We start from the raw sequence: 13,496 nt of genomic DNA, 5'->3' as shown, positions 1-13,496 counted from the left end.
TAGATTTGTGGTAGTAAAGGGCTATTGGAAAGGGAGGAGTATATGTTTACATTCCACCAAAAATTGCTGTTATGGAGCTTAGGAAAATGTTGGAAGAAATAATCAGCTTTCAGAAGGGAATGGCACTTGCACATGGGGAATGGAACTTTATTTGAAATAGGACATATTGGGGGACCTAGAAAGGAAAACTGAACAAAAGCAGGTAGATTTCTGAAGAAATTTATACAAATATTTGGTATAGAAAACGTGACTGCAGAAGTAGGAACCTGAACAGAATTTACAAATTATTCCCCAGGGTGCAATAATTGGGCAGGACTGGATAGAAATTATTTTCCTGGGAACATGTGCATTTAATTGAAAGCTTTGGTACACATCCAATAACTATTTTAGTTCATGCAGATTAAAAAGAAGATAAAAATGCAAGGTAGTGAAGTAAAATTGAGACACTGCCTGTTAAAGAGAGAGGAATTTAAGGAATGGGTAGTGAAAATTACTTGAAAATTATTATGGAAGATAGAAATTTATTCCAAAGGCATAGCTAGTGAACAGGATGAAATGAAAATGGAGTTTAAAAATAGTGTAGAAATAAAATACAAAGTCATGGTTAAGAAGAAACAGGAATTATTTAGAGGTGTTGACACATGATAAAGTACTGCAGAATAAGGAGAATCTCTTGGATCATGAGAAGGAGCAACTGCTAAATAGAAAATAAGGGAGTATTTGGACAATATGCACAAGTTTAAAAAGGTTGCTGTTGAGTATTTGTTGATAACATGAGAGCACACAAACTTTTAGCACAACTTAGGCAACAAAAAGTAGAAAGGGTTTTTGCCAAACGTACTGAGCCTATAACAAGAAAAATAACCAGAGATCCTAGAGAGGTATTAAGAGATATTCTGGAAATGTTATAAAAATTGTATAAAGCAAGACAAAGAGCACAAATACAAATATTTATGGAAGACAATTACGCCAAGATAAAGCTCAACAACTAATACTTAAGACAGGAGGAGATTATTTAAAAAAAATGGTGTATAATCAATCTGCAGGGAAGTCTCCAGGAACAGACAGTATTGCTGTGGAAGTCTGGATGTTAGGAGGAAAGACAGTAATAAAAGATATAGAAGATTTAGTTTAATAGTATATTATAAGGAAGGGAAGCGCCAGCATACTGGAAGAAAGCTACAGTGACTGTAATATCCAAAGAGGGTAAAGACCTGTCAAACCCAGCTTTATATAGACTCATTTCAGTTTTAAACCATGATTATAAAGTGTTTATATCTATAGTAGCTAAAAAAATGGCAAGCATGTTGCCAAAATTGATAGGTATGCATCAAATGTGTTTTTCTAGAAGGGAAACTATCATTTGACAATATTAATAGAACAAAGACGATCCTAAGGGAAGCAGACTATTAAAATAACTCTGCTGTTGGTGGGTCTTAACACAGAGAATGAACACAACAGAGTAAGCTGGAATTTTATGAACAGGGCAATGAAAATGAAAATGTTTGCACTGCCTTATACCATAATAAGGTTACTTAGGAGGATATATGAAGGATAGGAGGCAAGAGTTAAAGTGGCAGGGTTCCTCTCTGATAAACTGGTTTGAACAGAAGGACTAGACAGGGGTATTTGCTTTTCCTTTAGGGCCACTAGCAAACAAAATAAGGGAATCAGAAATTCAAAGATATAATGGGTATGGTAATCAAGGAAAAAGTGGCATTATTTGCAGATTATATTATTTTGCATTTGATAACTCCAGAAAATGACATCCCAGTGTTGTGGAACATTCTGAGTCTGTTTTTTTAGGCTACAAAATTAATTAATGACAATGCTATAGTCAAATTATGTACTGCCACAGAATTGGTTCAGCAATACCCATATTGATAGGGGTACGATAAGATGAGGTATTTAGGAGTATGGATTAAAAAAGCTTCTTCTGTTATGGCAGCTAAGGATATATGGGAAGAGACTAAAAAAATAATACAAAACAAAAAAAACCTAGAAACTGGAAGCACTTGTTTATGGATATGGATCATAAGATACAAGCAGTGAAAACATTTTCAGTCCCTTGGGTTTATCTACATCAGCCGGAGAATTGTGGGCAATAAATAAAAAAAAAAAACAGTTGAAGGAAGTTATCTGGGAGTGAAAGGATTGTAAGGTATATTGCTGATCTACTCAGTAAAGGCTCGTATATATAACACAAACAAAAAAGTTATAATTCAGACTGGCAAGGGATGATGATGAAGTGTGTGTGGGGGATTCAAGAAATAAGGAGAGAAATGGAATTTGAATGCACATACTTAAATATAATAATAACCATACACAATATTATATTCATAAAGCTGCAGAAAGCATTCAAAGAACCAAGCCAACACTGGCGTGGAGAAAGAAGACTGCTAACAGGGATGAATGCATGCAGTGGTGCAGAAAACAGGCTGGAATTTACTGCAGAAAACTTGCAAAGGAACCAAGGCATTGGGAGTAAACTAGAAAGGGAAATGTAATATGGTGAGATGAGGCCAAGAAGTTTGAACTGCGGGTTACAGACTCCCTTACCTACCAGGGATTGATATCAAGAGTATAGGCAAAGAAAAAGGGACAGGGAAGTCCTAAGTGAAAGACCTGTCTGGTCGAATTTTTAGTTGAATCTAGAACAGAAGCTGCTATTAAAAAGCGATAATTAGTATGGCATATAACATACTGCATGGCAACTATAACAATCAATCAGGGGACTGAAAATATTAGGGACAGACAGAGACTGAAGGACATATGATTGTCTCAAATATGCAATAACGTTCAAAAAGTTTAGGACTTTTACTTGGAATTACTTCCCTATGTATTTTATACCTTAAGCAGACTTCAAATATTTTTTTTTCAGGAAGACAGCAAATGTTGGGGGTGTGATGGGGAAGAAAGAGGTTTCTAGGAGCATTATTTTGGAAGTGCAATGAGTTGGCAGATTCTAAAAATTTTCTACTGAGTACTCTGTCAGAAATATTGAAGGAGCAAATAGATGTAACTAAACAACTTCATTCTTTTGAGCTTGGACAGAACATCGGAATTACCCATACATAATAAGGTTTTAAGTATGACCGCATTGGCTGCCAAAAAGCAATTACTGGAAAATGGAAATCAAAATCTAAACAGACTGTATTTGAAGTATTGAATACTGTAAAGGAGATTAACTTGAAGTGGGATCTTTAGAAAAGGGAATGAGCAAATTACACAAAAATAAATAAGATTTGTGGGAGCAATGCATGGAGAATAATGTTTATGATGAGCAGTGAGGGTTAAGGGAAGGCAGGAATTGAGTAATTTATGTATTGTTGCACTGAATGACAAAGTAAAAAAAACATGTAATGTATAATGCATGTAAATGTAAAAAAATTTAATTTGGTTTGTTTTCTTTTCTGTTAATGTATATATGCCTATGTCTTAAATGATAATTTCATTGAGGTGTTTAAAAAACAATTGCTTTACTCTACAGTCTAAGTACGGAAATACCAACATTTATAACATTCATTAACTACGTATTCTAATTCAATGACATATGGAGCTGGAAACTACTTGACACTTAGTGGGAACAAAAAAATATAGATGGGATGCCACGCCAAACCAGAGTATACAAACATGGCACTCGCATCTACAAGCACTTAATATTCACCAGTTTACCTAGACGTTGAAAGAATCTGGAGAAGACATTACTAGAATATGCCAATTGGTCTGTTTTGTCCCTTTCTTTTATAATCTTATCATTCCCATACATGACAGGGTTTTCACACTTGGGAAAAGAAGACTGCAGTTAAAACCCCACAGCTGCCTACCAAATTAGAAAAGGCTAAACAGATGAGACCAGGTACTGGCAAACTGGAAAAAGGACCCCATAAATACAAACAAGAGACATGTATTTCTACCCTTTATATAAAAGCTGAAATAAACACTACTACACCAGAAATCGATTATAGAAACTACGGCAACCAAACAATTCCAGTAAACAATTAAACATAAATATGAATAAAGTGCTCCCTACTAATGCTAAATCAAGCAAGCTAGACAGGAAGATGCTACATGATTATATAAATCTTCTCTCCACCTATGCCTATAAAATTACTATTTATGAAAGACAACAGCAGTTACCTGTACAGCTCAACTTCATATCTGCCTCCTGGTTAAAACCAACAAGAGTAAACTAGTAGTAGGACTGTTAGGTAAAAACACACCAGCTACATATTTACTACACCCCAAAGTCTTGCAAAACAGTAAGTTCCATACTTAAGCCACTATCACATTTAAAGTATCCCTTACCATTAAAACAGTTCTGCCAAATGTGTCAACTTCCTAAGGCTCCTACACCTTTTGTGAAAGAGATCCTAGAAAAAATATGCTAGACAATACTCCTGAATATATGCAAAAACATACAGTGTGGTTTTTATCCCAAATATCGCACATTTAATATCTACTGCTTTACTATTTAATAATAAAAAATATGCAAAAAAGTCATACTCTGTACAAATGCAATATGTCTAGACTGCCTTGGGAGCCATGGAGTGGGTACATGAGTAGGGGTGATGTCAGTGAAATAGGGAACAAGCGTGTTTTACAGCTGCAGCTGTCCTTAAAACACATATCCAAGCTGAAACTTGCTTGGGGCTTCCAAACTGTCACCATCAGTCATGGGATCTCCTCCAAGAAAACCATGAAGTTTTAGTGGTATGTTAAAAAGTCACACTTTAAGCAACTAACCATTTTTCTGACACTTATTTTGTTTGCATAAAGGCATGGAGAGATCACAAAGCTATTATAGCAAAGAAGACTGTGCTGCATTAAATCATGGCATGAAACAGTGCTCAAAGGCAAAAAGGCACGAATTTACATTGGGATGTACAGAACTAGTATGGAGCAGGACTGTTTACTCGGCCCAAAGAAAAATGCAGTCACGATGCTACTTGAAAGGGAATGATGTCTCATGAAAAGTAGCGAGACCTACAAAGAAAACATATTTCATTTGGACTTCCAGCTGACCTTGCAATGGGATAAAGTTTTAGTTACCAAGCAGCGTAAATACATAATTCAAAATGTGGCAGTTTAATATAGAGAACCAACGAAAACCTGCCCAAACATCTATCAATCATATTAAGTAAATGTTAGTATATGGACACATGCCAAACTTACTGCAACAGGCTGTACTGCTACCAATTCAAAAAGGGGAAGGATGGGACATGTCTGACCCAAACAATTCTAGACCTATCAGTCTTGACCAGTATTCTGTATAAACCTCATGAAACAAGTCTTAATGGAAATTATCCAAGGTAACATGAGACTCATTTTTGTTAGAAATGTAACACTATGGATTTATTAATGGAAAATCTTTTTTCTGAATCTTATAATGGCATTCCTTTAAGAGGGTTGACACTTGATACCGCTTATCATAACCTTGCTAAAGCTCTGAACACTATCCCAAATAAGGGAATAATTGGCAAAACTATAGCACTAAATGTCAATCTGTACATAGTTCAGTGGATAAAAAGTACAGTTGTGTACCTACCATAAATGTAGATGTTCGAGTGTATTCACTGTTGCAGTCATTACAGTTGAGTTATCCTGCTGGCAGACTACCCGCAGTCGGCCTGAGTTCCAAAGTCTAGGTCCGGCGTCAGTTGCTGTCGCCTCCTCCCTGACGTCAGTGCGCCAGGGGTATAAAAGATGCATCCGACACTATTTTCTTCAGTTTTTCTTGCCCCAGATGTCAGGTGCCCCTAAAATGGTAGGCTCACTAATGCCAATAAGCATGCATAACCAAAAAACAACTTTTCCTTCATCTACAAGCAAATACACCACATAGGTTGTATAGAATACAGAAGTACAGATAAGTCCCAGCAAGTAACAGGGGGATGGAGGAAGGGTAACCTGGACTGCAACAGTGAATACACTCGAACATCTACATTTATGGTATGTACTCAACTGTACTCTGCTCCTCGTGTTTCACTGTTGCAGTCATTACAACTGGGTTGAATCCCAAAGCTATGGTTGGGAAGCTGGGGCTAAATAGGATTAGGAGAGGCTGTCAGGCCCTGCAGAACTGCAGTGGCAAAGCCTGCCCTGGATTTAGAGTAGAGAGGTAAGTGATAGTGCTTTGTAAAATTATGCACTGAACTCCAAGTTGCAGCCTCTAAGATGTCTTTGGTTGGTACTCCTCTGAGGAAGGCTGCTGAAGTGGCTGCTGCTCTGGTGGAATGTGGCCTAATGCCCTTAGGCACTGATTTGCCATGCTGTGAGAATAGCAGAAACGAATGCAGTGGCCTATCCACTTTGAAATAGTCTGCTTTGAAATGGTCTTTCCTTGTGATCCTGCAGCATATGCTACTAGAAGTTGTTCAGTCTTTTTGAAAGCTTTGGTTCTGTCCAAGTAGAAGCGTAGCTGTCTGTGAATGTCCAAAGAATGTGGATTTGGGTAAAAGGTAGGCAAGTGAATTGTTTGGTTAAGGGCCACAATGGTCACTGCCTTAGGCATAAATGTAGGGTTTGTCCTCAGAGAAACCCTGTCAGGATGGAAAATGATAAAAGGTTCCACAGCCATGAGTGCCTGTAACTTTGAGACTCGTCTAGTGGAGGTTATTGACAGGAGCAGAGCTGTTTTCCAGGATAAGAATTTTATATCAGCTGCAGAGGCCAGCTCAAACGGAGGCAGTGTAAGTTTTTCCAAGACATAGTTGAGGTCCCATGTAGGTATTGGTGCTCTCCTTGGGGGGTCTTATGTTTTTGGCCCCTCTGAGGTACAGCCTTAGTAATGGATGAGAAAAAATAGGTGGTTCTGCACTGTAATGAGCTGAAAAGGCAGAGGCATGAATTTTAATTGATGAAAAGGAAAGGCCTTTATCCAGCATCTCAGTTAAGTATTGCAAAATCTGAGGAATATTTGGAACAATCGTGTCAATACCTTGCACCTGGTTCCAAGCGCAGAATCTCTTCCATTTTTCTGCATAAGATTTTCTGGTGCTAGGCCTCCTGGCCTCCAAAATAACATCCATGACTGCTTTAGAAAGAGGTGTATTTTGAATGGCTGCATTATCCGCCATGATGTCAGGTTTAAGGTCCTGAGTTGGCTGTGCAGTATCTGTCTTGTTGGGTCAATAAGTGAGGAATTTGAGGTAATGTCCAAGCTGGGCATTGAGACAAGCTCTTTAGGATTGGGTACCAGTGCTGGCGGGGCCAGTCTGGGGCAATCAGTATCATTTTTGGCTTCTCTTGTCTGACCTTGAGGAGTACCTTGGGGTGGAAAGGCATATAATGTTAGGTTTTTCCAGCTGAAAGGTAAGAGCATACACTTTCTATGCTTGCTTGTGATAAGTCCTCGTGCAGAATCTTTGCAGTTGGCAATTGTGAGGGGAGGCAAATAGGTTTATGTCCGGGCATCCCCAGTTCCTTGTTATCATGCTGAAGACTTGTGGATCCAATTTCCACTCGTGGGGATCCATTAGGTTTCTGCTTAGTTCATCTGCCAGAGTATTTATCCTTCCTGGCAGGAATTGTGCTTGCAGATGTACTTGGTAAGTCAATGCTGTGTCCCACAAGTTCATGGCTAGTCTGCAGAGGGGGTAGGAATGTGTGCCCCCTTGATTGTTTATGTACCACATGACTGTGGTATTGTCCATCTTTAGCAGTAGCTGTCCTGGATGAAGTAGATCCTTGAAGGCTGTCAGGGCATTTTGAACTGCTAGCATCTCTTTTTGATTTGTATGTAGATGCATTTGACTTGCGGACCATGTGCCCTGAATACATCTTCCTGCCATATGGGCCCCCCCAGGCATAATCTGTTGTCAATGTCTGCCTGGCTGTGGGTAAGGTGAATGGCTGTCCCGTGTTGTGGTGAAAGGCTTTTGCCCACCATCGAAACTCCTGTTGCAGGCAGGGAATGAGGGTAATTATTGTTTCCAGGCTGTGGCAATGTTGAGTCTAAACACTTTTTAGATACCACTGAAGTTTCCTCATATGCAGTCTTGCATATGGAATTAGAAGAATGCAGGAGGCCATGAAACCCAAAGCATGCAGAATTTTTCTTGCGGATAACTGGGTCTTTGTTGCCAACATTTTGAAATAAGTAGTCAGTTGTCTGTGTTTGTCTGGCATGAGATAAGCCATCTGGGCAGTTGTATTTAAGCTTGCACCCAGGAATATTATCTCTTGAGAGGGTACACGTTTTGATTTCTTTTCGTTTACTGTGTACTCTAGGCCTGTTAGTAATGTTTTTACAAATGCCAGATGCTGCAGTAGAGTGTCCTTGTTCTCTGCTTGAATAAGGCAGTCGTCCAAGTAAGGATATATTTGAATTCCTCTTTGTCTGTAAAAAGCAATTACTGGTGCCAGGCATTTTGTGAAGACTCTGGGTGCAGTAGATAAGCCAAAGGGCATTGCAGAGAATTGGTAATGCATTGAGCCAGCTATAAATCTGAGGTATCTTCTGCATGATTGTCTGACTGGGACATGCAGGTATGCCTCTTTTAGGTCTAAAGTCACAAGCCAAGCCTTCTTGCCCAGCATGGGCAGAAGCTGCTGCAGAGTTAACATTTTGAATTTTGGAATATCCAGGAATGTGTTCAGGATAGACAGGTCCAGTATTGGTCTCCAGGTTTTGTCCTTTCTGGGCACCAAGAATAGCCTTGAGTAAAATCCTAGTCCCTGCTCTTACTGTGGTACTTGCTGAATGGCTCTCATGTCCATGAGGAATGAAACTTGTTTTTGTGCCTCTGCCCATTGATTGCGTGGCAGGTCTGGCATACAGTTTGGCCTTCGCAGGGTGTGAAAATGGAACCTGTAGCCCTGGGTACGATATTTAAGACCCATTTGTCCTGAGTGATCATGTGCCAATATTGTGCAAAAAGTGCTAGTTTTCCTCCCAAAGGAGCTGCCAGAAGATAAGTGCTTGGCGGGGGAAAGTTATTGAGATTGTTTCCTGTATGGCTGTGATTTTTCTTCTCCATTTTTGGAGGTTGAAGCACCCCATTGTTTAGGCCTGTATGAGCCTTGGGGCTGTGATCTGCCTCTGGGGCATTTGTACCTACCTCTGTGGTCTGTCTGACACTGATAAGGACCAATTCTTTGCAGGCCAGTTCCTGCTAAATCTGGGAGGCTGTACCTGTAAGAAATCCTTGACTGTTTGCATAGATTTAGCTTTGTCCTCCAACTTCTTCAACACCTCTTCTGCTTTAGCACCAAACAAGGCATCATTTTGTAATGGAGCATCTAATAATTTTGCTTTAACATGATCGGGCAGATTCTGTTCTTTTAACCAAGCATGTCTCCTAATGACAGAACCTGTAACAGCGGCCCTGCAAGAGACCTCTAGAGAATCAAAACCACATTGCAAAGTATGGTTTCCTACTTGTTGAGCTGCATGCAATAAATCCTGCATTTCTTTGTTTTCTGCACATTCTGAATTTGTCAACAATTTTTGTTTAAGCAGTGACATTAGATATTGCTGATATTTAAGCATATGAAATTGACAATTTAAAGCTCTTAGAGCCAAAGTAGCAGAAGTATAAATCTTTTTCTCTCATTTGTTCAGGGCCCCTTGAATCCCTAGTAGAGGGTATAGGGTTTTTTTGCAGTCAAGGCCTTGACCCCTTTGGGACCCTGAGAGAGAGTTTCTGGGTCTGCAGCAGGGTTTTTATAAAGAAATTTATGTGAATCAGGAACCCGGTAGTATCTGTCTGGTTTAACAGGAGGTGGTGGCAAAGAGTCAGGAGACAGTCCAGACTCTGAAAATACATCATCTACAATGTCTAAAACAGGAGGAATAGCAAGGGGCCTGTGCCGAGGTAATAAAAGGAAGTCTCTGAGCCTTTTCTTGGATTCTGAGTAATCTTGGATCTCCCAGTGGAAATGCTCCCTCATAGTATGCAGGGTTTCCCCAAAAGAATAGTCCTCAGGAGGAGAGGCTGAAGGAATAGATTCTTCAGTATCAGAATCCTCATAGGGAGGAAGAGAATATTCCTGTTCAGAAGAGGAATCAGAGGAATTGGAAACCTGATCTGAAGATGCATATTCTATCTCTTGCCTAGGCCTCTTATCAGAAGGGGGATGGGAACCCCTGATCAAAGTAATTAGGTCTTCGGCCATTTTAAGCATCTGTTTTTTAGGCATGGAGACATGTCCAGGTGAATGCTGTACTTGTTTCTTTGTCTTTAGGGCTGCTTTAGTCTTTGCCTTTGAAGCTGAAGTTGGTTTTACATATAGCTGTGTAGGCCTGAAAACACCCTCAGAAGCAGATGCCTGCTCAGCGGCTCAAGACCCATCTAAACGAATAGTTTCCGAGTGTCCAATACCTTGAGTCTCCAGCGGCCTAGTCGGCTCCATGTGGGAGTCGCAAGCTGCCTGTGGCTCTGAGGTAGCAGGTGTCAGGGGCTGTGAAAGCACCTCACTTAGAACCGGCGACAGGCCTAGCAGAAGCCTCTTCATCTGTTTTGGACCTCGGATGCCTTGTCCTTTTCTTTGCGCTTTTTATAAACTCCGGTAGTCGGTTGCTCCGACGGCATTATATAGTTAAATCTTCTGCCAAAATAATGAAATGCAAAATCGTACCGACGTTTAATAGTGCGTTGGTTAAATTTAGCACAAAACCGACAACTAGCAAGGTCGTGGTCAGGGCCTAGGCAAGGAATACAGTAAGAATGAAAATCATTATGAGGTATTTGCTTCCCACAAGAAATCCAATTATTAACTTTTTCTGACATCGGTCTGGAGCAAGAAAAAAAGTTTCCCCAATGGGATACTTAGCTTTAATGAAGCCTTCGGATCTGAAATTCGAATTTGAAAATCTCAGGAGTTGGCCGACCGGCACTTGTGAACTGCTTTTGCTTAGGGCACCGCGCAGCAAGAAAGACCGAAGAAAATGGTGTCGGCTGCATCTTTTATACCCCTGGAGCACTAACATCAGGGTGGAGGCAACAGCAACCGACGCCGGACCTAGACTTTGGAATTCAGGCCGACTGCGGGTAGCCTGCCAGCAGGATAACCCAATTATAATGAGTGCAACAGTGAAACATGATGAACATCACTGGATAACCAACAATTCATTTAAGGTAGGAGGGTTACTAATGTGGCTCCAACAGCTAGGAATGGAGGTAATTTCTTTCCAGACTATTCTCCTCAGATTAAAAAAAAAGTGTGAAATGAGTTATGACTAACCAAATATGCTTATAACTCCAAAATGGGTAACAAATTACTTCAATAAATTATGCTGAACTTCTTCATGATGATCTACAAAAATATACAGCTAGTGCAGTGGTAATGCCAATGCACCTATGACAGTCAACGTAGTAACTTCAAAAAATAGTATACATTTCTGATATGCTGCATGGAAGGTTGGAGAATGTGGACAACTAGCTATAGAATTATTACAAATTAGAGTTGAGTTAATTTTCACCCCAGTCTGCATACATCACGTTTACCAAATACAAGAATCATTCCTCTACCTGCAACATGTTCAGTAGGAGACTTCTGAACTTTGTTCCTTCCACCATAAAAAGAGCCATTTTGTCACACAGTCTAGCAGCAGTTGAAGCAAAGCTCCTGTCTGTTGCAGCTTTCTGGTAAATAGTTTTCACAATCTCACTTAACATCTCTTCTGAGTTGGCAGAGTTCTGTGCCTCCTCCATAAAAGTTGCAAGTTTGGAGTCCACATCACTGCTGTTGTTCCTCATACTGTTCAAAATCTCAATCAACTTGCCCATATTGCTCTTCTGGGGATTGGCTGGTTCCACTGTTACTTCTTCCTGCTCAAACAAGGAATTCAAATTAGTATACAGACATATGGAGCTATACATTTGCATGGATAATGTACATTAAATTAAGCAGTGCATAATTTTATTATTTTAAAATGCTGTTAAAAACAGCTCGTCATTTTTGGACAAGCTTTTGGCTTTTATACACCTACACAAGGTCACTGAAGTTAATTTCTGTACCAAGGATAAATAACCTACCAGATGTCAGGACAGCTAACTACAGGAAAAGTCAGGAAAACAATGAGAGATAGTTTACTCAACAGAAAATGGAATTCTCCAATGCATTGTCTAACACATGTTGAACTGTCATTCCCAATTATTTGACTTTATTTTAATGAAGGAATGGACTCATTTGATAATGAGAGGTCAGCGTTATGCAACATGATTTGTATGTCTGCTGCTGTGTTCTTGCTTGCACAGCAGGTGTTTTTGGGGAGAGGCACGATTTTTAACAATTAAACTGAGTTATGTAAAAAGAGAATGTCAACCTTTGCCTTACCTGTCAACATTTCTTAAGGTCGACACTTCAAAATGCAGCTATTCAATTTGTTTTTTTTTTTTTTTTGTTTGTTTTTTAAATATGTTCTGTGATTCAGTACCATGATAGTAAACTAATTAAATCAAACAAAAGAAAACCTGCACATAATCATAATCAAGTTTATATGACTTGCATCAGGACATTACGTTTCATTATCTAGAGCACCGACAACCATTACACCATTCTCCTCAAGTGCAAAACTGGCAGTACTTTCCCACTTTGATAAACTGATATGCAAATAATACAGGTTCACAGTAGGTTAACTACGCTATTGGCCCTAGGACCTTTATAAGCCTGGCCATGTTATACCCTTGTTCCCTTACTGACCAGGTTGTATGGTCTATATTTGTAGCATGAGTATATGATTAGCACTGACTGCCCTTATCCAAGAGGGACATCGGTGACACCCCTGGGTAAATTTAAGGTCTCCAATTCAGTTGTCTAAGTTACACTTAAATAGGGTCATTGAGAAGCTCCGTTTTATGTGAATTGGGAGTTTGTTCCAGAGGCATGGCAACCTCTGGAAACCTTATTTGAATTTCTCAAGATGCCTAGTTTATGTTGCAGGCTAGGTTAAGATCCCTAGAGCAAGTGAATCTTGTCCCATTTGACTTGTGGATGTGCAGCATTTACATTAGGGCATGGTCTGACACTGTTCTTTAGGCCAGGCACAAGTCACCTCTCAGCAGCCTATAAGATACAGAGGTCAGTGACAGGGCCCTTCAGTCTGTCCATGTAGGTTATGTGTTGAACGCCCTGAATTTTCTTGGTGAGAAATCTCCGAGATATTTCCAGCTGCTGCAGGTGTCTAGTGAGGTACATAAAGAAGGGAGCATTGTACTCTATTAGTAGTCTGATGAGGGATGAGTACAGGAGAGTTCTAAGATCCTTAACTTTGGATACGAAGCCCTTACTTATCAGATGTGCAATGTAAAAGGCCTTCCTTACCATTGTGGACACATGGTTATCAAAGTTAATGTTGCTATAAACCTGTGTTCTCAAATCTCTCACCACAGAGTTTGAGCCTAGGGGGTACCGTTAATATTGTAATTTGCAGGGACTTCCCCTTTGCTAAAAGGGCTGATAACACATTTTATTGCATTTTAAGTCCATGGCTTTTGCACCGATCATTTGTCTGTGTAAGTCCTTTTTGTAGTATGTCAACATCGTTGGGG

At 39.7% G+C, this 13,496-nt stretch overlaps 1 protein-coding gene across 1 annotated transcript in view; it reads right to left on the bottom strand.

The window, feature by feature from the left end:
• Positions 1–13,496, bottom strand: part of CTIF (cap binding complex dependent translation initiation factor) — a 2,147,727-nt gene that overhangs the window by 375,142 nt on the left and 1,759,089 nt on the right. The window contains exon 11 of the mRNA XM_044081751.1: positions 11,475–11,774. Within this exon, the coding sequence (XP_043937686.1) occupies positions 11,475–11,774 (300 nt within the window). The remainder of the gene's footprint in view (positions 1–11,474; positions 11,775–13,496) is intronic.

This window comes from Protopterus annectens, chromosome 1.part1 (assembly GCF_019279795.1).
Source record: "Protopterus annectens isolate FY-2018-M chromosome 1.part1, PAN1.0, whole genome shotgun sequence".
NCBI lineage: Eukaryota > Metazoa > Chordata > Ceratodontiformes > Protopteridae > Protopterus > Protopterus annectens.
The sequence above is the reverse complement of the archived record's forward strand: the minus strand, read 5'-3'. Positions and strand labels throughout refer to the sequence as shown.